Source organism: Mytilus trossulus, chromosome 1 (genome assembly GCF_036588685.1).
Source record: "Mytilus trossulus isolate FHL-02 chromosome 1, PNRI_Mtr1.1.1.hap1, whole genome shotgun sequence".
Taxonomy (NCBI): domain Eukaryota; kingdom Metazoa; phylum Mollusca; class Bivalvia; order Mytilida; family Mytilidae; genus Mytilus; species Mytilus trossulus.
This window is the reverse complement of record NC_086373.1, coordinates 61,545,989-61,566,551: the sequence shown is the minus strand read 5'-3', so window position 1 is coordinate 61,566,551 and position 20,563 is coordinate 61,545,989. Positions and strand designations below refer to the sequence as shown.

The 20,563-nt window shown below is 32.7% G+C and overlaps 1 protein-coding gene across 1 annotated transcript in view; it reads left to right on the top strand.

The window, feature by feature from the left end:
- Positions 1 to 19,966, top strand: part of LOC134684090 (uncharacterized) — a 29,344-nt gene extending 9,378 nt beyond the window's left edge. The window contains exons 6-13 of the mRNA XM_063543404.1: positions 4,612 to 4,809; positions 5,511 to 5,645; positions 6,561 to 6,698; positions 12,351 to 12,494; positions 12,991 to 13,125; positions 14,585 to 14,728; positions 15,187 to 15,276; positions 19,911 to 19,966. Of these exons, the coding sequence (XP_063399474.1) occupies positions 4,612 to 4,809; positions 5,511 to 5,645; positions 6,561 to 6,698; positions 12,351 to 12,494; positions 12,991 to 13,125; positions 14,585 to 14,728; positions 15,187 to 15,276; positions 19,911 to 19,921 (995 nt within the window). The 3' untranslated portion in view covers positions 19,922 to 19,966. The remainder of the gene's footprint in view (positions 1 to 4,611; positions 4,810 to 5,510; positions 5,646 to 6,560; positions 6,699 to 12,350; positions 12,495 to 12,990; positions 13,126 to 14,584; positions 14,729 to 15,186; positions 15,277 to 19,910) is intronic.
- Positions 19,967 to 20,563: the final 597 nt, after the last annotated feature.

Below are 20,563 nucleotides of genomic sequence, written 5' to 3'. Positions count from 1 at the left end.
AACTAACATATAAGTGCTTATAATTTTTACAGTAAGGTAGATACCTAAAAAAAGAGTGTGGAATACAATTTTAGACAGTCGGAGTCATTCGTTTAATACAACATTTACAGCCCATTACCCCATGACACGTTGTACAATTACATCCATCGAAAATAAACAAGTGAAAACAAAACTTATTATGTGTGTCCATAGCGCATTTGTTTATTTACCTTCGTCATTCACGCTCAATTCTAATTTGAATTCAATTATGGAGAACTTCCAAACAAGTGATGAGAACAAAAGTTTCTGTTTCATTTAGTTGAATTGTTTTAATAACTCAAAATTAAAGCTTTTTCCCTCATGTGAATTTTGTGATTGATATGGATAAAAGATATTTTTCCATTTTAGTATTATAATTTTTTAATTGCAGAACAAACAGAACATGACTTAAAGCATGCTGCACCTTTCGTATTGTGCTATTCCTTTAATATAAAAAAAGATGTTTAAACATATTTTATCGATGTTATAGTTGATTTGTTTATAATAGTGAACGTTTGTTTTAAATTTGTCGAGCTTAAGACTTTTGTCGAAAAAACGAGACATAGCGATCCTACATTTCGTCGGCGTCAGGGTCGTCATCGTCGTCGGCGGCGGCGTCCACAATTACTCTGTGGTTAAATTTTTTTGAAATTTTAATAACTTTCTTAGACTATCTTGGATTTCTGTCAAAGTTTGACAGAATATTGTTTTATGTTCATAAGATAGTATCCTCAAGTAAATTTGTAAAAACAAAATTCCTGTTTTTTCTTATTTCACTTATCTGCCAGGAAACATTACATTCACTCTAGATCTGTCGTTAAAGTATTTAGAACTTTAATAACTTTCTTAAACTATCCTGAATTTGTACCAAACTGGGACAACAGCTTGTTTATGATCAAAAGTTAGTATATAGAACAAAGTTCCTGTTTTTCCTTATTTTACCTATAAATGGACTGAAGATTTTCTTCCAGTTAACGTTACATACAGTTTGTAGTTTAAGTTTTTAAAACATTTATTAGGTTCATAAACTTTCCTGGACTCTTACCAAACTTGGACAGAAGCTTCTTACAATAAGGAAATAGTATTGAGAGGAATATTTTTATTATTTTGTTTCCTCATTTTTGTTGAGCCTGCAATTAACAACAAAAGTAGGCAAGACACTGGGTTCCGCGGAACCCTTACAAATTGTATTCACAATATCATCATGAAAATCAGAGTAGCAATAAACTTATAAACCGGTATTCCTTGTTTATTGCTACCCAAAATAATGTAAATCCAAGAATTCATTTTAAAAACGTCCAAATACACATAAATTAAGATATATTCCAATGTCATGAATGTATGATCTGTAAAAGAAAATCCATACTTTCGTAACTTCGTCTATTGCATTGTTTATGAATCATGCTGTTGTCGTTCTTATTTAGATTTTTATACATTTGTCATTTTGTGGAGATAGTTACATGTGTCTTGTTAACCATTGCTTCACGTTTGAAGGTCATAATGTTACACATAAACCATATTTGGTGTTTGGTAGATAGTTGTTTCGTTGACAATTATACATTATCTTTCTATTTGTTTTTGTTTGTTATTTCGCATATACATCAGTCCGTTATTTCTCCCGTTTGAATTGTGATTTTTTTGTTTCTTTCTATTGTTTTAAATATAAATCAGTCCGTTATTTTTCGCGGTTGATTATTTTACACCGTCAAGACTGGTTGTTTTGATAACCTTGGGTCGTTATAGAATACTATTTAAAATTGAGAATGGAAATGGGGAATGTGTCAAAGAGAAAACAACCCGACCAAATAAAAAAACAACAACAGAATGCTTAGCCACATGGTAACATATGATATTTAATCATATTAATTTAGCCTTTGAAAAAGACGTGTCTTATTGGCAATTATATTTTGATAGCACACATCTCTTTTACAAACATGACGAACCAATTTTGTAAAACAAAATGTTTAAGAAAATAATTCAAAATAGAAAGTTACAAAGTAGGTTTGGGATTTTTGGCAGGTAAATGACATGGGATTTAAAACATTAAAGTAGTTTCTGAATCAAATTTTGAAGAATCAAATACACGTGCTGTACTTTTCCGTTTTGCTTTCTTTTACGGTATACACCGTCTCCTTACATCAGTTTGTATGTTTACGAGAACTGTTTTATCCATTATCCTGACCGACGCTCGATTGTCCCCACCGAAACAGCGGGATCAAAGGTTTGCATTTCTGTAACTTAATGTGTATGATATTATGGGAAATAACTATTCCGCATACAAACTCTTCTAGCACAGACCAAAAATGTTCCGGATTGGAATCATTTGTTTCTCCTTTCTGGTCAATTACAAAAACTTCCTCTGCACAAACATGCTCGTTTACCGGCATGTCAATTCTGTTTGTACAAACGGCTTGTAGCCTCATGATGCAAATATCCATACTTTCGCGAACAAGAGCACTTTCGCGGGAAACCACAATTTTGCGTATCGTTGGCATAAGATTGTAGTGTGTTCTATAATATAGCAGAAGATCATCGCATTTCAGCGTATGAAACAATTGCACATAAGCGTCTTATATATATTATATATATGTCGTGTACCAGTTGCAATTTTGTACAGGTTAGAACATTAACAAAAATATTGTACATGTTATAATTTGTACAATGCTAAAATACAAGTTATAACATGTACAAAAGTACCTCGTACATGTTATAACATGTACAAAATATTGCTTTAAAATGAAATTAACCTGTACAAAACAATAGTTAAGCAGGCTATACATGCAAGATTGAAATGCATTAGATAATAAAAGCAAAAGAATGTGTATCATTTACAGCATGCATAAACTACTGCATTTTCATACGTTTCAGATTTTTTTATCAATTGTTGCTACAAGACAGAGACATGTGACACCTTGAGTTGCACAAAACTTCCATTCTTTTACATTTACACCATCCAGACTTCCAACGCCTTTCTTACACTGACAATGCACAAAACCTTGCCCTCTGCTCAATGATAAAAGAGAAAAGAAAGATACCAGAGGGACAGTCAAACTCATAAATCGATTACTTACGCAATGTATCATGTATCGCTCTCAGACTCATTTCACTCATTGGGCCTTCAAACACATTTAAAATTTTGTTGACAAAATATTGAACTGGTTTCTACTCAATTATCCGATTATTTGTCAAACTTTAGTTCCAATTTTAGTGCCGCCATGTTCATTCACATTCAACATCACGCATTTTATGTTTCTCTCATCGACAGGGCCCTTATCAATGAACGGAGATCCGTGATGTAGTCGTTAGTGCATCGGACCACTAACACAAAGGCTCTTGATTCAATTCCCACTCTGGGAAAACATTTCAGGGGGTGAATTTTCGCCTCTCCCTCGACACCATTTGCGAGTAAGGTCTTGAGAAACGATGATAGTCCGTCGGAAGGGGGCGATAAATGCATGACGCGTGAGAGAGAGCCATATCTCTTGCACGTAAAAAAAGACACTCTTATAGATTTGGAAAAATCCTAAATAGTATACAAGTTGACCTTTACAAGATGGAAGCACGGATTGACAAATGGTTACTAAAATTTCAACCTGAAAAATGTAAATGCATAAAATATGTAAGAAATTAAAAAACACTGACCACTCAACAGATTACAGTCTACTAAATCATACAATAACAAACGTTAAAGATAACTATTTATCTATTGATAAAATGTATCAAAAAGATATTAACAAACATAAATGGACAATAACAAAAAGAGAAAAAAAATATTATTGAGGTTTATTAGAAACGTTTTTTTATTTTCAAATTTTGTACAAGTTAAGACCATTTTTAAGCAATATTTTGTACTTGTTATAACATGTATGAGGTACTTTTGTACATGTTATAACTTGTACTTTTGTATTGTACAAACCTATACAAAATCGCAACTTGTACACGGCATATTTATATATATATATGAACGTAGTTTTCAATTTAGACTTTTTTATATTTTTTCGTTTGGGCTTGTATCATATTTTCCCTCCGGTTTATCTGATCCGTTCATCCTATATTGACTCTTAAAATTCAAGAGTCTATCTAAAAATAAGGGTAAATCTTATATGGCCTTCCAAATACCGTTTTGATCCCTAACATCACTGAAGAGACATTTATTGTCAAATCCGGATCTGGTGTACAAAAAAAATATTGACACCTTATGTTTGTGGCATATATAACATCGTGGCCACAAGTTAGTTATTTTCTGTTTAGTATTAAATTTATATTAACATCCATTTTGTTACATCTTGTGTTCAATTTTATTTGGCAATCGCCAATGGCAGTCAGCAGGGTTAAAGAACATCAGTTGTTCGACCTGTTAGTCAAATACGTTTTGTTAAAATATACTTTTTCACTATTTTGGTCTTTTGGAAAATGTTGTTTGTCTTGTATTTAGACCCTTCTACAACGAATTTTGTTTTACATGCACACGTATAACAATTGCGGTTTTTATCCAACGCAATCATAGGTTTGAACGTAGTTTTCAATTTAGACTTTTTTTTATATATATATATATATATAATCCGGAATGAAACATTTATTCTAATTGTTTAGATGATACGTTGAAAGAGGGTCATCATACTTTTTACGCATCAAATAATAGTGATGCCTGGAAAAGTGGAACATTGTTATACAATGAGACAGTTTTGTCTACTGATATCAAATTTGAAGCTGTTTTTAGAATCCTAACTTACATACCTCCAGTTCAGGTTCCAATTACCGACCTTGAATTTTGTGAAATTGGGATTATTGGTAAGTGCTTTTAAATGGACAAAAACAAAGATTTGAAATTGATATCACTAGTTGAAAACCATCTGTATAGATGTGTACACACAGTAAAACATGTGGCAAATTGATTTGTTTTGTTTTAAAAATCAGCAAAACGTTTTGGTTAGATTGCAAATACAGTTTATAAAGATATTTCAAATTAGGTTCAGTCTATAAAAACTGATTCAATTACGAAAGGATGATCCCAACTTCACCACTCGGAACTCTTGGGTTGATATCTTCCCTTTGAGCAGCAACGGAATGACGATAAGAAATATAAGCCCTTGTATATCGGATCAGATTAACATAAAAAAGTTTCGTTTTCAACCGACTAAATTTTTCTAAATGCAAGTCAAGGAATGTGGCAGACTCTGTATCTGTTGAATTGTACGTGTTAAGTACTTTATAAGTGTCAAATTAAACCGGAGAAAGCAAATTATCAACACAATATGCCAATGAAAACGAAAATTGCATTTAATTATGAATCTTGATTATCAGCTCCAATATCATCTCGCTCTAGTAGGATTGACTGTTATTCATAATATTGAAAGCTTTTAAAAATGTCATTTTCTCTAAACGGAATTAATAATTGATAAAATAAATCTAAGATATGATCTAGTATGGTGTAATACATATATATATAATAATTTTGTTACATAATTATTTCGGCTATGTTTTTGTTACAGGTTGTCCACCTACACATTATGGTCCTTTCTGTCATACAACGTGCCCACTAAACTGTAAAGGACCATGTGACCTCGAAAGCGGGATTTGTAAATTTGGATGTATGAATGGATGGACTGGTGTTAACTGTGAACACGGTAATACATTTTTTTTAACATTTTTAGCGTTAAATCGGTTATATAAAAGAGGGAAGAAAGATAGCAGAGGGAGAGTGAAACTATGGTGTGAATCAACACAAAATTATTTTGAATCAATCTTTTACAAAAACAATCAAATAAAAAAAGAACTTAAAATGACAAATGTTAAATCCATTCCTAAAAATGAAAACACGCAATACTGACGATTATTAACATAATCAAAAAACCGGAGGGAATCTTAATATTAGAATTCAAATGCCAACTTGATGATAGTCAAATGTGTAACTCAAACAGTTAAGGGGACTGTAATCAAATATTTATTGTTTGTTTTTAAATTATCGTTTTTAGACTCGATACGAGTTTACGCTGAACATTTTGGAATATTTCCTATTCACTTTTTTTTATTTTTTTTTTATTCAGTTGGTATATATTATGATTTTGGTCTCATCGATGTGAACCAACATCTCCATCGTAAAAAAAATATGATTTGCAGGGTAAAATTCTGTAGTCCAAAATATTGACAAATGGGCTTGTCTACCAGCAGTTTCGACCAATGGAACATAAAGGTTATGGTGTATCAATTGATTACACTAAAGTCAACCTGCATACGTTTAAAGCTCACATAACAGTTACAAGGCTCTATTGCTTCATTGTGTTTGTTTGCCAGTGACGATTTCATCACGGTGCATAAACTGTCATCTGAATGCAAATACAGAACGGTTGTAGGCATTGATTCAAGTGGAAAAGGGAATAGATCACCTATGCCATCTTCGGCTGAACCTTTAATATAATGTAAAATTCATGGTGAAGACGAGCCAACATTTTTTTCGTCAGGCTGTAAAGTTAATGTGTTGATTTTTTTGTTTGTATAAGTGTATCATATGAATTTCTATGTAGTAACTTTTATTTTTACAGAATGTTCTGCTGGTTTACACGGCAACGATTGTCGTGAATCGTGTTCAGTTAACTGTTGGAATTCTCTTTGCAATCACGTAACAGGTGAATGCATTGTTGGCTGCCAAGATGGATGGCAGGGATTCAATTGTTCACAAAGTATGTTTCTTGTTTTCAAAGAAACAATCTAATTGGTTACTTTTTATTATATACTAGAACACACCCGCGAAATCGAAGGCATTCAGAGCGTGGTTGAGAGTATGTAAATTGCTGTAGGAAGAATTTTGTAAAAGATTTAATGACTTGAGCATTTTTGGGAAAGTATCAAAAGTCATAGGCACTTGGGGACAGCAAAATGTTTTTTTTTTATCCCTCCTCCTTTATTTCCAAAATTCCCATTTTTTGGTTTTCTATTAATTTCATTATGAACATACATTTAGTATATTAAGAACATTCAAGTCAGGAGCCTGTAATTCAGTGGTTGTCGTTTGTTTATGTGTTACATCTCAACTTGTACGATTCGCTCGTGTATGTAACAATGTTTTAGATTTTAACGAGAGAAATTTATGTATTACTGGAAAATTATTACACCAGGGTTTTCGATATCACAAACTAGTCAAAACATTTACTAAATTTTATCATCGGTATAAGGACATCATTCGTAAATATAGCTCCACATGCAGACTTCTTATACGTTCAAGTATTTCACATCCAATTTTTTATGGAAATATTCTTTATAAAGCACAAAGGTGTCAGTATTCACCTCGGAAACTTACAAAACCTTTGAATATACTTATTAAGAAGGGATATAGCTACGATACTGTTGTCAGGTCATTAAAGATTGCATATTTTGGCGTTAATATTGATACACTTATAGGGTCTTTGCGTCGGAACTAAACACATTTATTCAAAAACCAGTTGTTGGCATGACACGGGTTATGTTCTTCTCATATATTTTATGATGGTATGATACTAAACCCCTAACGGGAAGGATTGTGCCTGATGTTCATATGATGAAATCATAATCTTTCAGTCAGTTTTATTGAAGTCTGGAGCTGGCATGTCAGTTAACTGCTAGTAGTCTGTTGTGATTTATGTATTATTGTCATTTTGTTTATTTTCTTTGGTTACATCTTCTGACATCAGACTCGTACTTCTCTTGAACTGAATTTTAATGTGCGTATTGTTATGCGTTTACTTTTCTACATTGGCTAGAGGTATAAGGGGAGGGTTGAGATCTCCCAAACATGTTTAACCCCGTCGCATTTTTGCGCCTGTCCCAAGTCAGGAGCCTCTGGCCTTTGTTAGTCTTGTATTATTTTAATTTTAGTTTCTTGTGTACAATTTGGAAATTAGTATGACGTTCATTATCACTGAACTAGTATATATTTGTTTAGGGGCCAGCTGAAGGACGCCTCCGGGTGCGGGAATTTCTCGCTACATTGAAGACCTGTTGGTGACCTTCTGCTGAAGTTTTTTGTCTACGGTCGGGTTGTTGTCTCTTTGACACATTCCCCATTTCCATTCTCAATTTTACATATTTGTTTTTTGTACATAAATAAGACCGTTAGTTTTCTTATTTGAATTGTTTAACATTGTCATTTCGGGGCCTTTTATTTCTGACTATGGGTATTGGCTCATTGTTGAAGGCCGTAAGGTGACCTATAGTTGTTAATTTCGGTGTCATTTCGGTCTCTTATGGAGTGCTGTCTCATTGGCAATCATACCACATCTTCTTTTTTTTGTAATCAATGAATTTATGTAAATGATTAAATGACTGGAGAATTTCAGAAAAGGTATCAAAAGTCATAGGTACTTTTGGACAGGACAATTGTTTTTCTAGCCCGTCTCCTCCTTTTTCACCAAAAAAATCCTATTTTTTTATTTGTTCTCTACTAATTTTATTAACACATGAATAATTTTAGCGCTTACCTGTATATCATGAACATTCATAAAGGGATGTGGTGGTGTCGGAGGGTTCCTGATCCCGATATCCCGGGCTTACATGTACAAACATGAAATCCCGAGGTCCCGAATTTAATAAAAATCAAATATCCCGACATCCCGAAATTCGAAAAAAGAAATCCTTGATCCCGAAAGGGTCAATCCCGAAATTCCTCCAAAAAACACACGATCCCGACGTCCCGAAAGCCCCCCCCCCCCCCACACCCCCACCCCCTCATTCATTACTATAAATAAAGTGTATTTTGTTTTTCATTTAAATCTCAGTTTAAAAATCGATCCATGGCGGCCATTGATATATTAAACAGACCCTCTCTATTCAATGACCTCTGTGACCGCCGTGGAAAGTAAACTTGAAAATGATATCAGACAGAAAATACACTTTATTCGTAGTATAAGTATGTTCAAAGTATACAAAAAAATGCAAACCGGAAGTCTAATCTGCCTTAAAATTTCGTCCAATGACGGAAACATATCCGGACGTCTTTTTTCTTGTTTTTCTCCCAAAATAACTTAATCTGAATAATCATATGAATGGATGACAAATGCGACTATTCACTGTACCTATAGAACACAGATGCATGATGATTGATTTATTGTGGAAAGAAGAGAAGCGACACACAAAATGAGGTCTTCTCGTTTAATAGTATATATATAACAAACAGACGTTATTTCTTGAGATTTAGGAGTAACATATTAAGGCTGGCGTTAACTTGAATTAGTGCATTTGACGCTAGAACTACACACACTGCTCAGTTCTACTTTTAATCAAATAGTTAAATATCTTACCCCCTTCACATGTGTAGTTGTCAGTTGTACAAGCGATTCAATTTTCTTCTCTCGAAAAAAATGTGTATTAAGTAATTTATTTAAATGGCTATAATAAGAAAAAAACATTAATGTTACATTTTAATACAAATCCTGACCGTAGAAATGTATATTATAAGTACATAGGAATTAATTTGTCGACTAACAGAATATAGTGTCCTGTTTCATATTAAGGTAAGGTTTGCATAAAACCTGGATTTTTTTCTCAGTGGTATTATATCAATATGATACATCATTTTGTTCAGGAAGGACTACCCAATCATTTAAAGAAAAAAAAATCGAAAATCGCCCGTCCCGTTTTTTCTGGTGAAAAGCTCAAAATTCCGATTTTTTACGATTTTTAGGGAAAATTCTATTTAAAATCTTCTGAAATAATAATGTATGCGAGTGACTATTAAAAAATAAAACTAAATAAAACATGCATAAATAATTGTGGTTCATTCATTAATAGTAAAATTTAATTAAAGATATCATTGAAAAATTCTTAAAAACAAGATTTTTGTATTTTTGGGTTTGAAAAATCCCGTTGCCATGGCAACAAAAAGCCAAAAATATCCCTTTTCCGGGTCCACCGTTTTTGTAAAAAACTGCGATCTTTAGGAATTAACTATTTTCATTATAATGAGGTAATAAAATTGGTATGTCCCCGAACTCGTTTTTACGGAAATGGCCGTTATATGTGTATATCTTGTAATTTCTGTAAAACACAAACAATTTTTTTTTGTTGCTCTGCAAAGAACAAAGTGATCTTTAATAACATCTTTTTAAAAAGAATCATTTTGTCTTGTAACACTTTGGGATTGACCATAATCAATGAGAGAAAACAGTGATTAACTTAGAAATGACATCAAAAGAAGGATAAACAACTTATTTCAAATAGTTTGGGGTGGGGGATACAAGTTGCTGCAAGTTTTGTTAATTTGACATCGATTTTACATATATCCATATCGGTTAATCAATGTTCCCAAATTAAGTTACGAGGAGTCAGTGAACTAACTTTGTGAATTAAGTTATTTTTTTATCCTACATTAAACTTTTGATGTGGTCTCTTACTTGTTATGCCCACAACTATCAGTCGAAAGGGGAGGTGTCATACTTGTGCATTACTTCATGCACAAGACTCTGATTTTGAAGGAAACACTTAATGTATACTTTCCGTACTTCCGTTAGTTTTCTCGTTTGAATTGTTTTACATTGTCTTATCGGGGCTATTTATAGCTACTGTGCGGTATGAGCTTTGCTCATTGTTGAAGGCCGTACGGTTACCTTTAGTTGTTTATGTCTCATTGGCAATCATACACCATCTTCTTTTTTTATATTCAAACAGTAATATTTTAAATCTTAGAAAAGCATTCAAATTGCCATTAAAGTAATGAAAATTGCTTCATTGCACAATGTTTGGTAAATTGTTTGTTTGCAGCAATTGGATGAAACGTTAAAGCTTGGAATAAATGGATAATGTGTCCATGGGACACTGATGATAACCCCTCTTACATAAACATGAAACATAAAGCATTCCGTATAAATTTTATACCATTTGGTAAAAGCAAACTAAAGTTGGAGAACAGAAACGAAAAATTCAGAAAACGACCTCATGAGGTAACTCTGAGCGTCGTCATTACTTTATTATGATCTCTTATATACGGAGAAAGACTAAAAAACTAACAATTTCCCGAATTTTATAGTGAGTCCGTGAATGTGTAGACACATATTACTATCCTTGTTTTAGATAAATTGGTTCAAAGTTGACTGATATGCATAGAAGTTTTTTTTATTAGAGTTTGTAAAATGTCCAGTACAAATACTTCAGGCATGTTCAGGACGACACAATACAATAGTTGTGTCTTAATGCATCCATAAAAAAATATTATTAGAACACTCCGTCAGTTGTAAAAGTGATTGATAAAAATAAAATACATTTCGAATGATGTAAACGTATGGGTTGTGTGCGTATTTGAGGAAAAGACCAAGTTCAACATTCTGTCATTCGTAAAAATTATGCAATAAAAATATCTGAAAATTTATATATGAATCCTCTATAAGTAAAACACATGGCGCATTAGGTAAATTTATTAACTAAATTGACTAAAAGTGACATAAAAATGTGCCATTTTTCATTCAAGCCAGCGTTTCTATAATTTGTATTCATGCTATATAAAAATCGGAAACAGTGTGCATCAGACTTACAAATTCAATAAAAAGACAGCTTAACAGTCAGTGAAAAGTTATTGGGGTTCTTGAAGCAGAATAAACAACACTTCTATCTTGTGAAAGGACAAGACGGGGACAAGCCATAAAAACACAATATATTAAACCGATTTCTATTGAAATCATCTTTCCATACATTAGTTTTTTTTTTGTTTTATGACGGGAGACAAGAGAAAGGGGACGGCAGAATGGAGAAGGGTATCCCTTGTCCGACCATTCATAAATCTAGAACTGTAAAGGTGACAACATCAAAATTCAAATCTATTCTGTGGTTTTTGTGGCAAAAAGCATTGTGCATAAGTTTTATATATCAGTTGGTTGAGGAAGACTAAAGTTAGAGTATGGAAACCAATTTTGTAAAAACGGACGTACACTATGATACATGTACGTACATTCGGATCAACGTACAAACAGACAAGGATATAACTCAATGCCCCTTTGCTACAGCGGGGGCATAAAAATGTACATTTATGAAATAAAATAAAACTCCGCGAAACTTCATGAATTGTTTTTGCACAAAGACCGTTATGGCCGAACGTGACGTCATATAAATGAAAACTAACAAACTGACGGTCATAACGTTACTTGTATGATTCAAATTTTGATAAAATCTCATCAAAACGACAATTGTGAGGTAGGTGTTGTTTTATTTTCGATAATATTGTAGTTATCAAACATTGGTTAATCAAAGCAATTCAAAATAGCGGGTCCCTCCTTTTTTCAATTATTTGAATTCGAGTTATCTCCCTGTGTACGCAAACCTTACCTTAAATAGATATATTTTGATGTGAAAATGTATATACATATTTTCAGCGTGTCCTAACGGTCAGTTTGGGAGAAATTGTTCTAGATCTTGTAATGGGTGTGTATCAAGTATGTGTGATTATGTTAATGGATTGTGTGATGACACCACTAGCTGTAATCCTGGTTATGAACACACCGTAAAATGCGACATATGTAAGTATAGTTAAGAATATCTAAACTGTGTGACAATTTTTTAAAGAATAAATTCTGATCGTAAATCTAATACATCGTACATTTTGGTACACAGGGAAATGCAGGTGTACGATATGCTTATAATTAACTTTAAACTTCTTATGATTTTGTTGTAGTTTGCCATGAATATAGGCATTTTTCTCTTTTCTGAATGAGCGTAGACATTGGCATGATAACGGATTCAAAAACTGAAAGAACAGCAAATATAATTTACCATTGGTACGGATATGACAAACAAGCTGCTATTAGCAGGTTTTTGAGTCAGTGATACAGGGTATGTCTACACCAGTTTGGAAAGATCACTCGTTAAAAATATCAAACGTGGTAAACCATTATAACACAATAGACACTCGTTATCTTTTGTTACAAACAGCCGATTAACACTAGTGATATGAAATTAGTGTACAAATAGAAAGTTTTTATAGAAGAATATTTTCGCATTTTAAATTTACCTCAGCCTGCGACGATGGAGACTTTGGTATCGGTTGTGCACAGAAATGTTACTGTCTTAGTGCACCTTGCAGCAAGGCAGTTGGAAAATGTCCACCTGGAGGCTGTGAGGCGGGATTCCATGGCAAATCATGTAACCAAGGTAGGAAACATCCAACATAGAAAATAAAACCTCAGATTTTCAAAATATTTATTTTCACTTCCTAAAACTCAATACCATTTTATATTAACATATTGACAAATCAGTACAGACAGTCCATTATGTTAAAAGGAAACTTGTTTTTTTTTATAATTTTCAATTAGAAGATCAGAAATACTTATTCGACTGCTTAGAATCATGTGTTTGGGGATCTACCTTAAATGTGGAATCGCTATTCTTGCATTATGATTTTGAAACATGTATATGAGTTATTATCATGTTTTTATGTAGGTTCCAATCGAACATTTTAGAAATATCAGCAAATTAACGTTATCAGTCTGAATGATAATATGGTACTTCAAAACAAGTCCACCTTTCACATCAATCATATAAACAATATTCGACCGTATTTTCGTAAATCATTCAAACTTTTGTAATACTTAGTGATACACATTTTCAAAAAAGTGAGAGTGCAGTTCCTATACACCTTAACTTCTCTGAAACTTGTTGATGACGCGTATGTATTCGATTTAAACTTAGATTTTGAACAAAATATTACCCCTGTAAAAGTTGATAAAGCTTAGATTTTACTTTATTCGTCCAAGAAAAATGAAAAGTTTAGTACAACTTACAATTTCCATTAGTGCTGCAATCTTTTCAAATCAATTATGTTGTAAAATAATAAACTATTATTTTTTACCGACCCTAAAATCATTCACAAATTAACAATTTCATAATTTTTCAGACTGATAGACAATCGGCAAACTATGCATACTCAAACTTCGAGGCCTTATATTCTAGTAGTTGACCATGTGGTATGGGATGTTCTCATTTTGTAAGGCCGTACAATGGTCTATCTTTGCTTAAATCTGATTAATTTTAACCCTCTTTGAAAGTTCTCTCGTTAGCACTCATATCATATATTTTGTATAATAATATATAATTTACCCTTCGACATCAGTGCATCTTGTACCGTTTCTGGTACGCAAAATGAGTCTTGATTATATCACGAGAACGCATTGCAATTAAAGTTTTGAACTTTATAACTTATAGCCTTCTCCAAAAATTCATTTCGCCTAGGATTTATAAGTTTAAGAATGTATTCATTAACAAACCAAACACTAGACAATGCTTTTTTTTATAACAAGGTAGGCATATGTTTTGGTTATATTATTGCGTGACAGAATTCTTCGTTGCTGTGCTAGGTGAACTCAATCCATGCTGAGCCTTACTTCTATTATTATTTTTTATAACTTCCCAAGAAGTAAAAACGTTTCAATATCGTTCACTTTGTATTATAGAAACCATGACTTCGGTTGGCCAGATATTTATTTGTAAATGTGATGAAAGACTGTTATGATTAGAAAGTTTAGAGTTTTAGATTATCTGACGAGATGGTAAATCTTAATGATGTATTACTAGTAACACAAAAAAAAATCATTTATTTCACGATATTTTTCAGAATGTAACAGGGGTACGTTTGGTCAAAACTGTAAAAATGTCTGTGGAGGATGTATATCTTCTATGTGTGACCGGATTGTTGGATTATGTAACAACAAGTCTGGGTGTGAACCTGGTTATCTATACGACAAATACTGCAATAAAAGTACGTAAAATGATATATACTACTTTTATTGTACTTTCATATGAGTCAATTCATCATCGTTTTTTTTAGCTCATAAATGTAATTCTATGAATATGTTTATATTATTGTGAGCACAATATTGAACTCTATACTTTCGAAACATTGCAGACACTTTAAAATGTTCAGTTGTATTGAATGACTAGTTATTCAAATGTAGAAGAATTTGTTATACACAATTAAGAAGAGGTAGTAGAATCACTACAAATATTTGATAAACATACTTGTTTTCTTATTATAACTACTGTTTTAAACAATTAAAACTAAAACTACTTAAACTAGCTAAGATAAATTTAATATCATTTGAGCGAGACAGGCACACAGTTTATTAATTATTGTACACGTTTTTATACTCTGTTGATTATCACGAATATCCGTTACTTTATTGGCTTATATAAATGTTTGTTTCATTATTTTAATAGCCTGTGACGATGGACATTTTGGTAAGAACTGCACAGGAAAGTGTAATTGTTTGACTGGAACATGCGACATTTCTACTGGAATATGTGGAGGTATTTTTTTTTCAATATAATGAAATTTAATAAGACAGCTGATCTGAAGAAATTTTTCATTACTGTTTTTCTGCTTATTGAGTTGATTGCATCCAGATCTTGTCGATTGCGAACCCTTTTTGCCGAAACCGTTCCGAAACAGTGCCGCTATTAATACGAAATTCGTCAATGATACCCACGTTCGAGTCCCGACAATTACAGAATACAATACGACTGAGACCAGACAAAGCCGTTTGCAATGCGATTGGGCGGACGGATAACTTCTATCAGCGTCAGTTTACTGTCTGGTCACTGTCTGATATCTGTCGGCTTACATTCGGTAGAATCGGGACGCAGTCGTGACAGACTCGGTCGAATTATACCAAGCGAAATATGCAAATTGGATTAGAAGCGGATTGAAAACGGGATTATCGGGATAAATTCGCTTGGAAACGGTTGAATATCGACGCTTCCTGAACAATATCTGATTGTTGTCGTGATTAAATTATTTGTTTAACAAATTTTAATTAAAGTTTGAATTTCCATCCACGATTTACAGGATCTTGATCAGACTTTTGACAAATTTTAATCGGGAATGGTCCTGTCAAGGACGGCAGTAACAATCGTGAATGTGTGACCCCAGCTTAATATTCGGTGAAACGCAGCCGATTTTGTCTAGTCGGATTACAATCGTGCCTATGTCGTGACAGATTCTGCTGTATCGGATCAAAATCCTAACAATGTTCTGTGTATTCTGGACGGTGTCCTGTTGAACGGGAATGATCTGGAGGAATTTCTTATTGCTGTTTTTCTGCTGATTGAGTCCAGATTGCATCCAGATCTTGTCGATTGCGAACCGTTTTTTACCGAAACCGTTCCAGAAGCAGTCCCGTTATTAACACGAAATTCGTCAATGATACCCACGTCAGAGTCCCGACAATTACAGAATACAATACGACTGAGACCAGACAAAGCCGTTTGCAATGCGATAGAGCGGACCGTGATAGGATTACGTTCCGAAAATACCTGATCGTCTCGAGTTTGCTGACAGTTTTTGAACGGATAACTTTCGTCAGCGTCGGTTCACTGTCTGATCACTGTCTGATCTCTGTCGAATAACATTCGGAAGAATCGGGACGCAGTCGTGACAGACTCGGTCGAATTTTACCTGGCGAAAGATACAAAATGAAATAGAAGCGGATTGAAAACGTGATTATCGGGATAAATTTGCTTGGAAACAATTGAATATCCACGCTTCCTGTACAATATCTGATTGTCGTGATTATATTATTTGTTTAACAAATTTTAATGAAAGTTTGAATTTCCATTCACGATTTACTGGATCTTGATTAGACTGTTGACAAATTTTAATCGGATATGGTCATGTCAAGAACGGCAGTTAAAATCGTGAATGTGTGACCCCAGCTTTACCTGGATTTGGTGTTTTTTTCTCAATCGATTTGTGAATTTCGAACAACGGTATACTACAGTTGCCTTTATTTTTTGATTGTTTGTCTTCCGAGTTCCTGATGGAGATATACTATAGTCGGGAACAACACTACGGACGAACAACTTTGTTTATGAATCTGAATGTTCCTTTGGTATCTTTTGCATCTCTTTAACAGACTTCAGTCAAAATTAAATTGAAATACCACTTTGCATGCAAGATTACACGGGCATATATACAGAATTCAATCGAAGAGAAATATAAATATACATTCACATCATAGGACCGTTTTGAATAGACTGGACGGTGTTTTTTTTAATAATTAATCAATAATACCTATAAAATGTAAAATCGTGACAAACTATTAAGTAATGAAGTTCATATGCCGTCTTCTTTAGCGATTAGACATGTTGTCTTTAAATTTTAACTCGCATGTTAAATATCTCCAGGTGAAAATATAATCTTACTACTAGTACATAAAATTGTCAAGCAGATATAACTCCTAAATGCATGATAAGTATCTTAAAGAGAAAATTCGTGATTTTCTACTTATTGTTTAAATATGTTTATTTTGACATAAAATTTTCAAAAGTTAGATTTAATCAATACAATAGATTGAAGAGTTTCTACTTATTGTTCAAATTCAGGAGCAAAATAATGGTTCCCATCACACTTTCGTCTCTGTGTGACTTTCAAATTTTTGAATACAAATATCTTCCGAATGAGAAAAGGCTATATATAGGAAATAGAGAGGGATAGAGTATTTCAATGAATTTGTGTAAATGCTTTAATCTCCATTTGATATATGCTGTATATGCTATACTAAAGATGAATTTCAAATAGGAAGCGAAGAAACGTCAAACGTGGCTGCTATAGGTGGAATTGTTGCTGCTCTCATAATCTTTGTGCTGATAATAGTGGCAGTATTTATTTTTTACAAGTAAGTTTAAATCTTAGTTAAGAAGAAAGTAAAATAAGCTCTTACGAAAAATTCAAAACGAAAAGTCCCGTATCAAATGACAAAATTAAAAGTTGAAATAAATCAAATGAATGTCATTTTTCATTAACATTGATATATGACAGTTGTTATCCGTTCGTTTGATGTGTTCCAGCTTTTCATTTTGCCCTTTGATTGAGGACTTTCCGTTTTGAATTTTCCTGGGAGTTTTTGTGATTTTACTTTTTTCCTGACTTGGTTACACAGCTAGCTAAACCTCTCACTTGTATGACAGTCACAAAAATATCAATAATATTGACAACAATATGTAAACTAAACAAAAAACATTATGTCGTATTAGCAACAAAATACAGTAATCTTTTTCCTATTAGAATGGCCATTAGAAAGAATCACACAAAAGCTTGTGTCATCACGATATTGACCCATTGTCACGTTAATATCCCATACTGATACTTTGAATTAATGACCGTTCTCTTATTTTGTATACTCTGATCTACTGTTATTATACAATTTACTGACAATCATTTAACAATGAAAACAATATAATAATAGAGGACATGTGACCAATTTTAAAATGGTTGGTCTGCATACCTAAGAATAATATGTTGAACATCAGGATTATCTGTGCGATCACAAACATGCTTTTAATATTTATATTTATCTAGGCATATCATAAGGTTATTCTCATTACCCAACGATTAAATTCAAAAATTAAATCAACTTTACTGTGTCGTGTACTTCTTACCAAATATCAAAAATCATCTAAAGGCACACGTGTAAAACAGTAGCAAACAGCAGAAAAAACAAAAATAACTAGAACACCGACCCAGAGCAAAATTCTAAACAAAGTTGAAAAATTAAAAGCTCATACAAGTCAAACGAGTGGATAACAACTGTCATATTCCTGACTGTAAATGAAATTCAAAAAAACAAGTCGAAATAATGTTAATGTTATTCATTTGCAAAAAGTCAGCTTGAAGATTTAAAGAACACTTATTTTGATGAAAACATTCAATTTTGTAGTCTTAATTTATATTAGTCATGTAGGTTAGGTTAATCGCTATAGTTTAATGCACTTAATTGTAGTGTTAAAATCAGTGGTGACAGCAAACATGAATTGAGAACATCTTAAAAAAGTCGACTCTCATTAACTTATTTACCCTTTTCCATGGTTCCCACTACTAGGTAATGGTTAAATAGTGAATCTGAATTTGTAAAATTGTCTTTGCATTATTACGTTGCTGTATTAGGTGGATTAATCGACAACTATTTATAATACTTGTATTGTGTATATTCTGAAGTTTGTTGTTGTTACACAGTTTATGTGTTTTTGAAGCTTGAATTTTATAAAAGCTTATATGAAGCTTTTTGTCGAGTGAGCGTAGCAAAAAGCCTTCATGAATGTCAAGCAGTTGATATTTTACAATATCAATATGCAGATAATCTGATAATCGATTTATCGGGCTTTATTTGCGTGTTTCAGAAGTGGTTTTTTTTGTTTCGCCAACACACGAAAGATGACTTGATAAGTTCGGGTCAAAGTTAGTAATGTCGGTTCAAACATAATGACGTCGCTGATATGACCGGGTAAAAGTTATTAAGTCCGGGTCAACGTATTTGACGTCAAAATACGGAATAATATTAAGAGCTGAACAGAGTAATATAGACAGAGGGACGACCGATAAAATAAGTTATTAGTAATTACGTCGTCCTACTTGGAAGGCATTGATTAGACTTTTCACACTACAATGAATTGCCATAATTTATATTATTTACGCCACACGAATAAGAACCTAAAACTATAAACTATTTAATGAAAATGACGAAACAATATAAACAAGATAAATGGAAAACATAAACACTTTGAATTCAAAATTGTCTACTAATAAAATTGCAAATGACCTTACTCTACCGGATTGCTATTCACACCTGTTATTCATCTAATTATTTTTATTCAAGCTCTCCAACGAAGCATGTGTAGAGGGAGACATGCCAGACGTAATATATTAAAATTTGTATCTTGAATAACAGATTTACCATCACATGAATTGACTTTGTAGGTATACCAAACTAGTTGGTAATACAAGCTATATAGGAAATGAAATGTGATAGGATTGTTAATGAAACGTTATCCAACATAATGTAGCGATTAAAGCAACTATGGGTCATTGTATGAGTTATTATTTAAAAGTTCTCATACTTCCTATCTTAAAAGTCTTATATATTACTGTGTGGTCTCTTACTTTGCAGGCGCAGATTAATTGCATCACAAGATACGGGTAAAACAACGCCAAGCGATACGACTACTTACGGTAAGGAAAATTATCTCGTGGTTTTTTTATTCTTCAAAAAACAAAAATACGTTCTTTTAGCCAAGTTTTACTAATATTGATTCATAAATGAGGCCTCCATTACATGCTGTATATATTCATATCTCTTTTATTTCACCGAGTTTGTTATTCGGAAGAAATTACAAATGTTTGTTTGCAAACCATATCCTGTTTGGAAATTGCAATAAGCAAAACAATGAACTACTCTAAATGTATTTGTTTGGTTGATTTTGTTGACTCTGGTCGCAATAAGTTATGTTGTAAGGTAAGAAAGGTAAAATGTGCAGATAGTCAGTATTATTCATTTTGTCTGATTATAACAGACACCATAAAACCCACTGTATAGTTTATCGTTAACTACGATTATTTATCTAGTATATTAACAGGAAACAAAGTTGCTACACTATTTTACAATACTATTTTTTTAATTTTTTTAATATCAATTATGAGACTTTGTGAACTTGCCACTTCTAAATAACATCATTCCAGCAACATCTGCATACGGAGTATATATCTCCCAGTTAATACGATATTTCCCTGCTTGTATTTACTATCATAATTTTCTTGATAGAG